The sequence below is a fragment of the Acyrthosiphon pisum genome, chromosome A3, assembly GCF_005508785.2.
Source record: "Acyrthosiphon pisum isolate AL4f chromosome A3, pea_aphid_22Mar2018_4r6ur, whole genome shotgun sequence".
Taxonomy (NCBI): domain Eukaryota; kingdom Metazoa; phylum Arthropoda; class Insecta; order Hemiptera; family Aphididae; genus Acyrthosiphon; species Acyrthosiphon pisum.
This window is the reverse complement of record NC_042496.1, coordinates 12,313,296-12,330,519: the sequence shown is the minus strand read 5'-3', so window position 1 is coordinate 12,330,519 and position 17,224 is coordinate 12,313,296. Positions and strand designations below refer to the sequence as shown.

Sequence of the window (17,224 nt, the reverse complement as noted above, 5' to 3'; positions counted from 1 at the left end):
TTTTATTGGTTCTGAAGAATGACTTGACGTTTTCTGGCTGACAGTCGGGTCCGATTATTTTGTTAATAACGTGTATTTATTGTTATTTTTAATAAAGAACGGAACACGTGTTAATTATATAATCACATTTACAATTTATCACATTATAATGCTTTATAGTTTATACAATAATATACTATCATCACTGGATAAAGATAAACTCATTAGTGTATTCTGTACTCTGTAGGATATATTAGATAATTATACCTACCTAATATAAACATTGAATCGCGGACGTTTCGTTCGTGTTAAAAAAGAACAGTCCATGGACGTTTCATCCCCGCCAATTATTAGGATAGGATGTCCCCGGTATTTTAAATCCCTATTTTTTTATAAAACGTAAAATATCAGTATATTTTGAATTAATAAAATAAACTAAAAAATAAACTAAAGTAAATTATATTAAAATATATAATACATTTAGGTACAATACAAATACATTTACATAATTATTTATGTTTTGATATTTCAGTTACTATTTATTTTATATTTAAAATATCAATATACTTATATACCATATTAAAATTATTTACCTAAAAATAACTTGGTCTTTTTCAAACATATAAAATTTCAGTATAATTATTAAATTTAAATTCATTGTATGACTACAGTATAATTTTCATCAGTCAAATTCAATTTTTAAATATTATAAGTAAACTATGGCTAAAAATGTCCTATATCTTCGGAGGGCTAAATGTTCTATCTTAATAATTGACGAGGACGATAGGTCTGTTTAGTGTTTACCATAATCAGTAATAACTATGACTAAACATTATTACTATTTACTATATCTACAGGCCACTTAAATATAGTACTATAGTAGGTACTACATTTGCATATGTGGCTATGCTTAAGCATGGTTAGTGGTTACACCTTAATACATAATATGTATTTGTATAAAATTCCTACTCTAAAAAAGGGGGCATATGTTTATGATTTCCTTGTCTTGAGTGATTATATACCTTATATTATATGCATAATCATAGAGTTAGTAAAACCAATTTCCGATCAATTATAATAATAATATATAATATAATTATAAAATTTTATACATTTACAATTCATAGAATATTATTTATATGCCTACAAATTTAAAACACATAATATACCTCACGTGTCTTATAGAATAAAATAAAATAAATAAATAAACCGGTTTTAATAAATATTTTAACTCAAAATACTGGTAGTAAATAATCAACAAAAACATGTCAATATGCCCATTATGTATCCAACAGCACTGTTAATCATTTGTAATATTTTGCGGTTTTTGCGGGTCGTTTATTGTTTGGCCAAAACGATAGTGAAAATACGAAGCTGACATATTTATTTTCTGCCAGAAATGTATTTACTTTCAACAAAATAAGAATACCTACTTCCGGATACAAATTCATGCACGATTAGAAAAAACGGGTCGTCGGTTCCGCGCCAGACAGTATGGTACCGACTGCCGGCATACAAGCATTGTATCTGGCACGTTTTGGAAAACATTTCTATGAATCGACTTATACATCAAACGAAATAGTGTAAAATAGACACTTTAATTCCTTTAAAAGAGACCCGAACCGAACACCTAATCACATTGCTTGCCTCGTTGACACGTTTAATTAATTTATAAGAACTCATGAATGGATTTCTTGATCGATAAAACTCAATTTTGAGTAAATTTGAGTTAAATGTATATATAATAGCCTTCTATCGAGAGTAATAATGCCCATTTAACCAAGACGTGTCTACGGTCTACCAATAGTATATTTTGGAGTTCATATAGAAAAAATATACTTAGTAGTTTATACTTTTTATAGATAAATAAACTACATTATAGCATTCCAAAACTGTAAATATGAGGAATGACTTTGGAATACACTTGTGTACCTAATGACTATTTCTAAAGCACTCAAATATTCGTATACTCGAATATTCGTCAATCCTTGTGCTATACAGTATACGATTCAATAAATTATGACAAAACAACGATTATTTTCACTCACTAAGGGCATGTTTTAAGTTTAAACTTCGGTTAAGCCTAACCCACTGATTTTACCAGCCGAATTCGGTGGTTTAACCTTAGTTCAACGATTGTAATACAGGCCCTTATGCACTTCGTTGTTTCGTGATAATATTTTTGGAATTACAGTTAGTACCTGTATCTATAGTCATAATAATTTTTTTCATCTTTTTACTGTAATTTACTACCCGTTAAATATTGAGTTTTCTAGGTTTATGCTTTTAATTACGGACCGAACACGGTCCACGAGTCACCTGAACATTTTGCAACCACGCATGTATATAGTAATATATACTGTACATAATAATATAAAATTATAATACGTTTATACACAATACAGTATGCCCTAATGCAGAGGTCAACAAGGTTTTATACCAGCCCGCCAAGCTATGTTTTGAAAATAATATATTAATTATAATGTATTATTCTCATTTAGTTTTCATTGTTTATAATTTATTGAATTAATTAATTAAATAAAATAAATTTATTATTTTTTCTTTTGATGTTATTCATAACAGTTTATAATATAGTCTTCCATAAAAATGTTGGCCCACGTTTCCAAAGCATATCTCAAATTTGGCCCGCTGTAAAAAAAGATTGGATGTTGTCCTAATGCACTATGTACATTTGTATATAATATAATATATATTATTTTATGGTCTGGTTTGCAGTTGTCAAATGTTTGCCGCCAACTATACCATGACGTACAGACTGCGTGGCACCAACAGTTATCAGCGGCCTTAAATTTTGACCTTTACCACCCCATTTGCAGTACCTACTTCATGTTAAATAGGAACAAAAAAAAGACCACCATGACCGCCCGCTGGTCTATACACATCTGTTTTTACCTACTTAGAATAAGCAGCTGGACATCGGCGTCAAGCCGTCTCGTGTTCAAACAACCAAACGGAACGGTGTATTACACACTTACGTACCACAACGTCTTGTATAAATATTCCGATACCCAGTATTTCGGCTTGGTATTATTATTGTCAGTAAACAACTCTAGACAATCGTCTAGGTAATATTATACTTCCAATTCACCGTATAACCGTACCATCTTAATAATTAATAATATTATATGCTTTCTAAGATTTAAACCGACGCTAGGCAGAGTAAGAACCTTGTGAAAAATGGTCGACACCAAAATATATTAAATTTTGATATTTGTTAATATCAAACTACAACTCGTATGTCTTATAATCACATACGTCAGTGACGTATTTAGGAATTTGTCCTGTTGGTGTGGGGGGGGGGGGGTATACCTTTTTTACACACAAAATATTTCATTTTTGTACAGTGGTGAGTGGTAGATACATATTATGAAGGATCTAGGGGATCTATCCCTTAATTACGCCCCTGACATAGCTATTAGTGTAGTACGTAAGTATATATGAATGAATACGCACTACGGTATATATTATATTTTATTGTTTTTGATACTTATAAGTTTTAATAAAATAACATATTATTTAATATTTTCATTACAGTATCGTTAGACAATTATTATTGTAAAATTTATGGATATTGTAAATTGTCCTTATTGTAACGATGTTGGTGAAAGGGTTAAAAATTAGAATGATGCCTATTGTAATTGAAGGACGGAGTGACGTTTAGGTCATCGTGTCTTCACGGGAATGCGTACAAAAAAACCAATATATTATGCCTAAATCAATGTTGGTCACATTTCCACGTCCTTCTGTACCACTTTTCTTTTTCAAATTCGAGGATCATACGAAAATGACATATTTTGTTGTACAAATGTACAATCGTATCTAACGGTATGCCAAAACAATCGTGGACATTTGAAATGCGTGTATTGGACATAACATAGTAAATATACGTATTTAAAAACAATCGCGTAGAAACAGCGGCAAAACCGCAGGGATGTTTTCAAACTCGAGGATACGACGCATGTTATAGGCACGTCGCATGTATAGCAATAATGTGTGTGTGAGTGTGTGTGTGTGTGTGTGTGTGTGTGGGTCTGTGTATATATATGTGCGGAGGTATATAAGTGTATACCATTAGGTAGGTACCTATATTATATTGCGGCCGCTGCCGCCGTGAGACCTGGTTTCCAGAAATACGAAAACCACGCCCTATTATTGTCCATCGACTCCCCCACCCCCATTCCACGGTACCGCACGCACACGCACTCACAACACCACGCGTACCTACGATCCCCCGCTCGTCACGTCCCCTGCCGTATAGCGGACGCCCGTCGCCCGTTTGTCTGCCGATTTCCAGCGGCGGCCGGCCGGCCGGTCGGTCACACGTGTGATGGCTTAGATATATACATACAATATACATTTTATTATGTTTATATTTTATATACGCACACAATAGGCCGGCAATACCCTCCGAAGACCCTGCGGTCATCATTTCAGTATCATCTCTTGTTCGATCTGGTCGTGTGCATTTGTGCTGCAGCAACCTCGCGCGCGTCTTGTACGTAGTATAGGCACTATTTCGTATCGCGACTCTTCTGCATACAAATATAACATAGTAATAATATTGTATGCGTGCGGCACCAGTTGATCGTGTCTGCACTCGGCACCTTTACATTATAATATTATACGGCTAGTTGGTGCGCTCAACGGCAAAGTGCGCGTCAAACAACGTCCGTTCGTAATACATATCACGACGTCTTATATAAATCATAATACGCATAATATTGTCGACTCAATTCTTTCGCATCCACGCTGCACATGGTATTTCTGGAACGACATCACCGGGCCCAATAACACAATCTACGGCTGTATCAGGTAAGCCACGATGGTTATTTATTTGTCATAATAATAATAATATAATACAGTGGAGACTTTAAGGGGGTGTGCGCCTGTCGAATTTCCAAAAAAAAAAACAGAACAGCTTTTCTATTCTACCTTATGTACAATTTAATTTAATATAATATACGATTTTATTTTTACAGTATATTATAATCGCATACTCGATATCGTTTAACTGGATATTTTCATTATTTTATATTTTCGTGTAATACGACAGTACGTGGTTTTCCGTGGTTTTTCCCTCCCCCCCCAGATATCGAACCAGCTATAGCCATCGCTGCTATGCTATAAGTTAGGCTTTTTCATATATTATATTTATTAGTTTATTACCAATTTGATTTAATAATAAAGGTACAAATATAAAATAGTTAGAACAAAATACCAGGCCAAAATGTATTTGCAAATAATTATGCCGCTGTACTAAATAATAATATTAAGTTTGCTAATTTGAAAGCGACATAAGTAGCAATGTAGCATAGACAACGAGTACCTAGCGCGTGAAAACTATTTACAAAATTCGTATAATATGCTGTTTTATGTATAATGTATAATATACTTATATACCTATTGGCTATTAGATATATCTATTTCAAACACTTTGCGAATTTGTTTTATTTTCTCTATATAGGTTTAAGAAAACTTTTTTTCTGTTGACACCCTTATTTAGAAAACGTTAAGGGGCCTCGCTACTGCCGTAAATTTTAGCTGAAAAGACCTAAAGTATTGACAAAATTAAAGTTAGTCAACGTTGTCCGATTTTGATTCTGAAAAAAAATTTGAACTCACCAGAAAATTGTCTATAGATTCTACGAAGCACTTTGTAAAAACTAAATTTTATATTATTATGAACTGTAATTGAAAACTTGAAAATATGAACTTTTTCGAATCATAATTAAAATTAATATTAAAAACGGAAAATATTTCGTACGATTTACAGACATTTATCTGCTGAATTCAAATATTCTTTCAAAATCAAAATCAGAAAACGTTAATGAACTTTAATTTTGTCAACACAAATGTATGTTTTTGTAAAATTCGTGTAGTGAAATTTAAATGGTTATCGAATTATTGACATGTGCGTGCGCGTACGAGAGAGTATACCCGCATTTAATTTCACTCACACTAATAATCTTTTACAACTAACACATAAATCCCGGGCGGCTATGACAAGATTAGAAATTGCCTAAATGTTGCCCCTTAAATAATGACCGTATCGAGGCTCCTTCAGTTACTATTAATATTATATATAGATCTGATATACAATTATACAAATGGGCAATAAGTAAATACTTGTTAAGTCAGCAATCAATCATATTAGGTAAAAATATCATCCACTAATAAATAATAATTTATATAATACTATAATAATTTCTGAATATTTGAAATTTTGTTAAGCTTGTATAATATACAAATGCCTTTAGACCATAATTTCCATAATATAATAATCCATCCCTGCATTTAAATAATTTTTTTTTAAAAAGGAGCTCTGATAAGTAAAAAATAATTTATTTACATAATCATAATTCACACCCCAAATCACAACTTAAACATTTATTGAATAACAATTCTAAATTCAAATATACATACGTATCATTATATCAATAATAACCTGTAGATGATTAATAATTAATAATATATCAAGGGTGAGAGCGTGGAAAGAATATAGTAATAATAGGAACAACAAAATTTATTTCTTTCATCATATTATTACTGACAACTGTTTAGGCGTATTTACGTGTTATTGTATTTTTTGTAACAATTATTTAAAACTAGTACTTATAATATTTTTATAATAATTGCCTTAAATTATTATTTATCAATATTAATAATTAATAATTACTAATTAGGTAACTAAGTCCCGAGGGAAGGAGGGCTCTCCCTACAAAACCGCCACTGTCATCAACAAGAAATAACGCGCGGCATTTGGGTTGTGGCAGGGTGCATTGTCCACCCTGATTTTTTTTTAATCTACGATTGGCCTAGTAACAACCTAAACGTTGAAACTTGCAAGGTACCTATGCAAACAAAAAAATATTAAAAAATTACTCAATTCAAAAGCAACGTTTATTCCAACTCTACGTTATATCTATATCGAATCTATATGCAAAATAAAATCGTGACAATGAAAATTCTTGGTTTCGGACATTTTTATAGACTACCGTCTACAACATAAAATTAAATTAAAAAAACAACGACCGATGGTAATGAGGACTATGGTTGTATACACGGGAGATATGGATCACTCCCACGACCTTTCTTTACGTATAATATTAGTGCGGGTGGTATATAATATACACATACTACTATACTAGTAAATAGTAGTACTTAATAGTTATATTTAAATATTTAAACAATATGTTACACGTGTATATTTTCATGCAGCGTTAACAATTAATATTAATTAATATATTTAAATTATTTTGAATTTAGATACAATGATTATTTTACTAATTTTGTTGGCCATGCTACACACTGGATTGGCGGCCATCGCAGGATATGAAGAAGTGGAAAACAATTTAATTACAAAATTAGGTAAAATTTGTATAATTTATTTATTATTGCAATAATTAATTGCATGCTTGGATGTAAATAATTGTATTTAATTATCGTTTTTTTATTTAGGTTTAACCCGAAGACCTGTAGTAGAGAAAAATATGAAGATACCATCTGCCACAATGGAGCTGTATAAATCAATGTTAGAAGAAAACAATGCAATGACAACTCATTTGCCTCTTCCTGGTTTGCACACAACGTCTGCTAATACTGCTAGGACCTATTCAAACAAAGGTAATTAATAGGTTTTTATATTATATAGGTACATATAATATTATATTTATGATTTACATAAACTATAATTACCTATGGGGCCTGTTGTGGCATGGTGGTTGGCCGCGGTCACTAACGTGTTCTGAGGTCAAGCATTAACCGACGTCACTAGCACCCATCTGAGTTTTTAGTGACGAATCCTCACCCCATATACACGTGTTCCAAACTAACCGTACTCCCCCCCCCCTTCCGTAATAAACGTTTAATAACCATACAGTTGATGTGTTAAAAATAAAAAAAAGTATATGTACACTTTATAGTTATACCCATAGGTGCAAATAGACAAATTATTTTGGGGGACTAAAGCCCCTCCTATAATATTTTCTAAGAATTATATATGCTCAGTACTAATTACTGACTTTTGAACTAGGGGGACTTGGCAGAAATATGGGGGACTAAGCCCCCCCCCCCAAGCCCCCACCTATTTGCGTGGATGGTTATACCTATAATATTACAAGCCAGTTATAATTAATGTTTTATACCTTTAAACGTTTTATTAAACTATTATACTAATTTATATTGAAAATTACATTATCCTGAGCTAATATATTTTAGTACAATAGATTTGATGAGTAATGAGAATAATTATTATGTAATTATATTTTTATAGGATCACCCCCAATTAATGCTAAGTCTAAAAGATATAGGCTACAGTTCGATATAGATTCTATTCCGGAACGAGAACAGGTTAAAGCTGCTGAAGTTCGTTTTACAATGATATATGATACAATACTACGAAATGAAGAATTTATTCATGTGATTATACATGATATAGTCCAACCTGGCGCGAAAGGCATATCAAAACCTATTCTCAGGTATAATTATAAGCAAACAATTATTGTGTATATTATGTATATAATAGATATACATTAAACATTTATTATATATATATATACATGAACATATATTTTATTTTTAATACCTAATCATGAAATTCATATAACATTTTTACTTATAGAATTATTGATTCGAAATCAATTAATATGTCAAAAGTATCAAAGTCAGAAGTTATCAGTTTTGACGTAACACCAGCTATAGAAAGACTGTCGAAGAACAATTTCAAAGAAAACCATGGTATGCTTGTTCAATGCGTCACGGAGTCTGGTAGTCACACACATCTGCTCAGCGTGTTTGACTTTGTATCACCCGAAAAGACATTGCTATTGATCTACACCGATGACGGAACAAGTAAGAATAATGCTATTCTAACTATATGGTTAATTTAATATTGATATTCGATGCATAGATAAGTAAAAAACAATAGCTTAAATGTGTGAGACGTGAGGGCAATCCTAAATAAAGGCATTTAAACACAATTTTTAATTCAAAATTATTTATAGCTACCATATAGGTACCATTTTATCTATAATTCATTCTATTTTTACATTTTTAACTATTTAGTCGTTAAATAATTGTGATTAGAAATAGGTAATTTGAACTATTTTATAATTTATATTTTTTTGAAGTCCCACCTGAGCGCAGAGCGCCAGTATTAAAGAAACATTTACTAATACTGAAATACGCCCCTGTGTATATATGTTAATAACACGTTTGTTCCGACTGAATCGAATACAATATTACATAGACATCAACACGAAACGTAACAATACATTGTTACGTTATACAATGTTAATTGTTATATTACTTATTAATTATTACAATAAATGATATGATGAATCAGCTAATAATAATATTGCATTTAATTGTTGTTCAGGCGAGAAGAGCACGCTAGAACGGATGATGCGGCGGAGTAAACGGTCGGCCGACGAACCGGGAGGGCCACAGAAGAAATCGAAAAAGAAGAAGATCTGTCAGCGGTATTCGATGTACGTGGACTTCAAGGATGTCGGGTTCAGCGATTGGATCCAGGCGCCGCCGGGTTACGACGCTTTCTACTGCCACGGGGAGTGTACGTTCCCGTTGGCCAATCACATCAACGCGTCCAACCACGCGGTCATGCAGACGCTGATGAACTCGCACAGCCCGGCGTCAGTTCCCCGGGCGTGCTGCGTACCGACCAAGCTCAGTTCGCAGACGCTGCTCTACGTGGACGACGACGGCAAGTTGGTGGTGAAGAACTACCCGGAAATGACCGTGGACGAATGCGGATGTAGATGAGGGCGGTGGTCGGGAGGCAGTTATTATGCGCACCATAGGACGTATAATATACTTTTCAATTCAAAGTCATACCGCACCTGCAGTAGCTGCTGCAGTATTGCAATGCCTGAGTGTGTACAACTGTGTACATAATATTATGTAACATAAAACCTTGCGTCGAATTTTTACTCTGGAAAAGGTCGATAGATATACATAATATGTAATATTATGTAATATATTATCATGCACCAACAGTGTATACACATATAATCGTGCGTGTCTTCTGCCACAAAGTCAAAAGCGTTTATGTAAAAAATAAAACCTATTTTTTCCAGTTCTATAGTTCGACGGATATTGATATTAATAAATATGTATATTACAATATAAACACCCACGTATAAAATGTAAAAACAATGTGTAAATAATAATGTACATAAAGAACAAGTGTAAATACCTGCAAATGGTCATAATTGTATAACATTAATTATAAGTCTAGTCCAAAACCAATACAATTCAGGTTTAATGTTGAATAACCATGACGATTGTGTATTAGATAAATGTTTGAATACAAAATTCTTACACGAATTGTTGTTACTATTATTGCTATTCCTTCTATTTAAATTATTTATTTATATTTTGTTTTCGTTGTTGTTTTTTTAAATGGTTCTGCATACTGTATTTGAATAAATATTATTATTATGTATAATATATTAAATTAAAATGTAATTGCATTGTATATTGTGATTTATTTGTTTTGTCATTTTGATATCAGAGTGACCGAGTGTCAGTGTCAGTGTGACACAATTTACAAGCTAATAGGTAGGTAATAGGTATAATTATGAGGTAGGTACTATTACATTTTTTATTCGACCTATGCGTTATGTAGTAGCCAGTAGGTATGTATTAAGCCGTATGATATGGCTTAATTTTTTTCTGTAGAAAATCATGATTATATATTATATTGAAACCACCACAAGAAGGTTATTGTAATATTGTGAGACAATTACCTCACAGCTAGAATTTGGTGGTGGGTCATCTCATGGGCTATAACCTATGGCTGAATGGCTCAGATAGATAGGTAATAAGTAGTTTGATACTTTAAATTTTGGTCAATACAATTACACAAATAATAATATAGATATCGATGTAGGTTAAATTAAAAAATTATCACAATAAGTTAACCTATATTTTATATGGTTAATATTTTAAATACTTATACACTTATTATTATTAGCCTATTGGCTATTATCTACATAGGATCAGAGTTGGTGTATTTTTTGTTTTGAATGGTTTTTCTTAAAACATCGTTTTAAACGAAGTAAATTTTTTGAGTTTTAAATAACTTAAAACAGTGTTTTAGACAGTATATTTAAAATAACTTAATTTTAATTTAATATGTAATTTTCTAATTATACTTATGCCAATATGCAGTTTAGGTACCAAGTAGTATATACTATATTCTGTATCGCTGTTTATTAATTACTTATTTTAAATAAAGTACTTATTTGAAATGTATTTTAAATATTTTCTGAATGGATGTTTTGTGTGGACATTATATTATTATGTATACCTACCTAATATATTAATTATCAAGTAAAAACATTTTAAATTTGATAATTCAATAAAAATTTTAATTAAGGATGGTAATAGATATAATTTATTTAATACTTCAACTTTTTTTCCAAAGGAACAAAAAAAAACCCAATAGGTATTTACTTGGATTTTACACTGTTTTAAACATAATACCTATATTTATTTGTTTTAAACAATGAACAAAACGTTTAAAACATTAAACAGATTTCATGTTTTAAACATAACAATCCTGCATAGGATAGAAGATTGAGAGGGCTTGTGATTTTTTTCAAGTAATATACTATTTTAAATATAATTTGTTAGGTTGTACAATGTCGGTGTTAGATAAATAGTATCCACCGTCGGTCGGCCTCCTCTTGATAATCTAATGGATTCATACAACCCTACCATGAGTTATGATAAATAATAATAGTTATTTAATTATAATTAATTTACCCCTTGACTTAAAAAATAATTATTCAAATAATGGAAGATAACTGAAGGAATACAAATAAAAAAAGGTGGGTAAGTGGATGTCGCTCTGCTGTACAGTAGGTTACAAGTGGGACACTGTATAATGGATAGTATTAAATTTGAATTCAATGATATAATATCACTGTATAAGAAAAACGATTCTGAGCGGAGACGATTTGTCAGTCTAGTTATTAGACATACATATTGTGGGTATACTTATCTATAGTAATAAAAAAAAATTGACCTATAATAGGTACATATAATAAATTCCAAATTAATCATATCATAATATCTATTAGGTACTTATAACGCGTTATACATCAACAACAAACCGTGGTACGATCATAGATATAATATAATATAGTATACTTTAGAAGTTTCAAGTACCCACAAATAATATTATACAATCACAACAAAGTAACTAAAATAGTATATTATATTTTTTGAAACCATATAAACGTGATATTCTAGAACATGACACGAGTATACATTACCATTATTCGACTGCTATTACGTAATTTAAAAATAATCCAGCCAGACATTCGATTTTTAAAAACCCTAAGGAATTTCAATATTTTATAGTATGTACCTAATTTTTAATATAAGTAGCAGTGGCGTATTTAGAAATTTGTTATGGGGAGGGTCCAGATAATTTTCAGAAAACAGAGCCGTGAGGGGCAAAGCCTCCCACTCCACCCAATTACTCTTTATTAAATAAATATACCATATTTGTAAGACGATTTAAAATTTTCGAGTTTTTAATTGGTATTAAATAATATGTACAAAACAAATTTAAAAAAGCAGGTAAGTGGATGTTGCTCTACTGTACAGTAGGTTACAAGTGGGTCAATGTATGATGGATTGTATTACACTTGAATTCAATGACATAATATCATTGTAAAAGGAAAACGATTCTGAGCGGAGATGGTTTGTCAGTCTGGATATTTTATATTGTTATTATTTATTATAGCCCGTAAGTTGAATTAATAATATTGAAATATATTTTTTGTTTATATTCTCTATTTTTTTTATTGTCTATGATGATAAACAATGCGTTAGAAATTAAAATCCAATTTTTAGAGGTTTTTTGTAATTTGTCGGTGGTTTTTCCCGTGACATTAATAACTATTGAGAAAATCAAAAAATGACCGGTTTAAAGTACCATCTTAATCCAATTTGCTAAAAGATAAGATAGGTACTACATATTGAAATCAAAGCACTCCTTCTGGTAGAAATTTTGTATACAGGATAAAAAAAAAAATATAAACACCATTGTAAAACCACTAGCTTCATCGCTCCGCTCAGAATCAAATATAGTTATGTTCTAACTTTTATAAAAATATTTCTTAAAATACATTAAAATGAAGTATTCAGTGTTGATTTTAGATTGAAAAAGATCCCTCTGAAGTGGCTGTAGATACTGGCAATGAAAAAAACTACAAAATATTTGAGTTAAAAAATAAACTCGATATTTTTCAACAATTTTCAGTACCAAACTGATAACAAAAATAATCACTATCTTAATTGAAAATGTTGATAACTGAAGTTTCTAAAATGTACAAAATCCTTCGTATCGTGTAATAAAATTTATTTTCCTTAATCATGTAAAAACACAACATTTAACACGAGTCAATGGGGGGTCCGGACCCCATGGACCCCCCCCCCCGTAAATACGCCACTGATAAGTAGTAATATATACAGTAGAAATCATTTATAATGACACCGCGGTTGTAATGACATATATCGGGTTTTATGACCTTAAAGTAAAGGACCCGAAAAATGCATAGGTAAGTTTTATAGGTATATGAAATTTTATCGGTAGTTATAATATAAGTTTATGACTATCGGTAATTACGACCTATTTTCCTTGGTCCCTTGAACGTCATTATATAAATATACATATACAGAGTCGTCTATATTAAAGACATACCTACTACAGTACCAAGTATAGTCAACAATCGTTAAGAGTATAGACTATAAGTACATCAGGATTCCCGATTCCTACATGTACAAAATCAGTGGGTACTACTTACTAATTTCTACTAAATATTTAGATTATACATACGCAGTATTTAGGTATTATCCCAAAAATGTCTGAATGAATATTGAGAATTAACCGGACCGATATACAAAAAAACGGGATATAGTCAACATGAAAATGTACACAAAAACGATTCAGCGTGAAGACATTTCGAAGGATATTTTAAAATTTATATACCTACCAACATTACTAATAGCAATTATTTTTTTTTATCCTATATTGAACTAGGTACTTTTTACAAAATTCATCGTATATTATACAGGTGATCATAATAATTATATCATATAATAATGTAAGTAATCATTAGTAATTTTATTATAATATTGATTATTATACAAATTTGACGTAAGTACCTACCTACATAACCTACCTATTTGAATAGTCATAAATATTATTAGGTAGTAGATACCTATAATATATTAAAGTATAATATATTTATGCGTACAATATACCTATGGCTTAAGTATATACACTGTAATATACTTCTTAACCCTTTCTTAAAAGATAGGAGTTAGGAACTTATATTTTTTTTTCGAGCTTAAGCTTTCATCACTGGCTGACAGAGTAAGAGCAGCTGTAAATTTATCGTTTCTGAACTAACTCTAGGACGGTTCTATAGATGCCCCCACTCTCCTTTTCAATATCAACTTTAGCGTTCCACATCGTTCGCTCCATTACCATACTCCTTTCTCGGTGCCGAATTGTACCACAAATTACGGGCGAAATAACCCCATCCATCGCGTGATTGAACAACGAACAACCTACCTTTTTATCATAACCATGACTGTAATATATTTGTTACTGTTATATATCTATATATCTTTATATTAATACAATATTTGGTAATGAATTGGGCTCTGCCTGTTATGTATAATAATAATAATTATTATTATTGTTTAAATAGGTACCGAATGGGGTTTTTACTTCAACTGTTAACTTGTTTTTTAAATTTAAATTAAGGATATTTTATTTACCTTAAAATACTTAGTTACGCGTACTATACATAAACTAAGTTTAAACTATAAATATATAGAGGTCAATGATGTAAGATCCCCTATTCCATCATTGATGTACAATATGTGACATCGACTGATCAACTAGATGGCAGTGTTGCTTCATTGAATTACTTTCTATCGATTCTTGATACCTAAATATTAAATTTCCGATTTCGTCAAGACAGCGAGGCGTGGCGGTAACTGGACATTGCCAACAGACCACTGACTGTTCAGTGTTCAGTAGTTACTACTTACTAGTCAGTATAGTGACTACTTGCTGACTAGTCTGAACTCTGCAGTAGGTACCTAATCAACAGACATTCTAAGACAATGCCTTTGGCGAACATAACTCGTGTTGAGAAGTTTAGCTCCTGTCACCGGCTCCACAGGTGGGTACTCATAATATTATTCGTTGTATAATAATGTATAATAATATATTAATCTTACTTATACTATTACAGTTACCTACCTATTTCCCTTTTGATGTATTAATGCTAGAAAATTATTTTTATACAGATTTACTCAATTATTCATTATTCTAATGAGTATTATAAATATTTATAATTTATAATATTAACTAATTATTATAAACTAAGAATAGATATTTTATATTTTGATTTCCTGTATTATTTTAAATGTTATAATTTATTTTTAATCATACCTAATAGGCAATAGACAATATTAAGATCAAGCATCTACCTACCTACTTATTTATGTAGGTTCCCTAAACAAAATAATATAGAAAAATATGTTTATATTTGTTAGATGTATCCAATAGTGAATACTAAGTACCTAATTAATTATAAAAAAATTATTATTTATAGCAACAATTTAAGTGATGAAGAAAATATAAAAATTTTTGGTAAATGTAACAATAAAAATGGTCACGGACATAATTATAAAGGTATTTAAAATGTTATTTTTACTACATAAATATTTTCTGAGTTTTAAAAATAATTATTTATTACAATAAAAATTTTAAATATTAAAACATATTTTGTTACATTTTTAACATATTTTTAGTTACATTAGTGATTAGTCAGGTGTAGTTTATACAGACTTGGGTAAAATACTTTTAAAAAGTATTTGGAATAAATACCTACTCAAATACTTATGAAATTAGTATTCAGAATAGGTATATATTCAAATACCTACTTCATAAAAATAGTATTCCGAATAAAGTATTTTAAATACTTTAAAAGCATTCCCAATACTTATAAAATACTCTTAAATTTTTTTTTTAAATATTAAACCTATGATACTTTTTTCAGGAAAATTTTCCAACATTTATAACTTAATAATAATTCTAAATATAATATAATTTAAGTTGTTGATTTAAAATTTAAAAATGTAAATATTGTAAAGATTTCCAGAAAAACAAGAAAACAATTATTATTGTAAATAATAAGTACTTTTTCATAGGATTAAAATACTTTTTAAATATATTCTTAATAATTATTCAGAGTATTGTTGGAAAAAGTATTCGGAATACTACTGAAGACTGAGTTTATGTACCTACCACTATACTATGTTATATTATATTATAACAATCTATATATTTTACTAAACATGACCTTATTTTATTTATTATTAATTAATATTAGTTATGACATTTTTATTTATTACCCATGGTTATACTTACAGTTGAAGTTACAGTTAAAGGTCTAATTGATGAGAACACTGGCATGGTTATGAACGTGTCAGACCTAAAAAAGTATATTAATGTCGCTGTAATGGAGCCCTTGGATCATAAAAATCTGGATATGGATGTACCTTACTTTAAACATCATGTCAGTACAACTGAGAATGTAGCAATTTTTATATGGAAAAGTTTGAAAGATGTTATGCATAATCCTAATTTGTTGTATAAAGTTAAATTATTTGAAACTGATAAGAATATTGTTGTTTATAAAGGTGAATAAATTATTATTTTTGAGTAAATACTTATCTGTTGGCTGTTGTAATAACAATTGTATTTTTATAAAATATACGTTTTTGTAGTTTATTAAGGAAAAGTTTATTTTGTTTTTTATCAATACCAAAAATAATAAAAAAATTATTGTATTTACTATTTTCATATTCAATATTTTTAGATCTTATGCAATTAAACATATTTCAATTTTATATTATGATTTATATGTAAGCTTTAAACCAAAATAAAATATAATGTTTGAAAAAATAAACAACAAAATTATATTATATTACAAATGGTAGGCAGAAAAAAAGCCCAAGGAAAAAAAGCCCAAAAATATAAATAAAAATGTGAACACATGTATACTCTACTTCTAATTAGTAATTACTAGGGTGAATATTAAAAATTCAAAAATATGTACATATATATGTATTTAATTTTTACCATTCCTAATTACCATGTATCTATAGG

General features: G+C 30.0%; 2 protein-coding genes across 2 annotated transcripts; both read left to right on the top strand.

The window, feature by feature from the left end:
* The first annotated feature begins 4,266 nt into the window (after positions 1-4,266).
* On the top strand, positions 4,267-10,374 carry LOC100168935 (protein decapentaplegic-like). Its single transcript, XM_008188294.3, has 6 exons — positions 4,267-4,812; positions 7,267-7,368; positions 7,459-7,623; positions 8,273-8,477; positions 8,621-8,850; positions 9,377-10,374. The coding sequence occupies exons 2-6, from the start codon at positions 7,272-7,274 to the stop codon at positions 9,778-9,780; spliced, it is 1,101 nt and encodes a 366-aa protein (XP_008186516.1). The 5' UTR covers positions 4,267-4,812; positions 7,267-7,271; the 3' UTR covers positions 9,781-10,374.
* Positions 10,375-14,999: 4,625 nt separating this feature from the next.
* On the top strand, positions 15,000-16,846 carry LOC100166197 (6-pyruvoyl tetrahydrobiopterin synthase). The gene is made up of 3 exons (XM_001946758.5): positions 15,000-15,230; positions 15,666-15,745; positions 16,486-16,846. The coding sequence occupies exons 1-3, from the start codon at positions 15,172-15,174 to the stop codon at positions 16,761-16,763; spliced, it is 417 nt and encodes a 138-aa protein (XP_001946793.1). The 5' UTR covers positions 15,000-15,171; the 3' UTR covers positions 16,764-16,846.
* Positions 16,847-17,224: the final 378 nt, after the last annotated feature.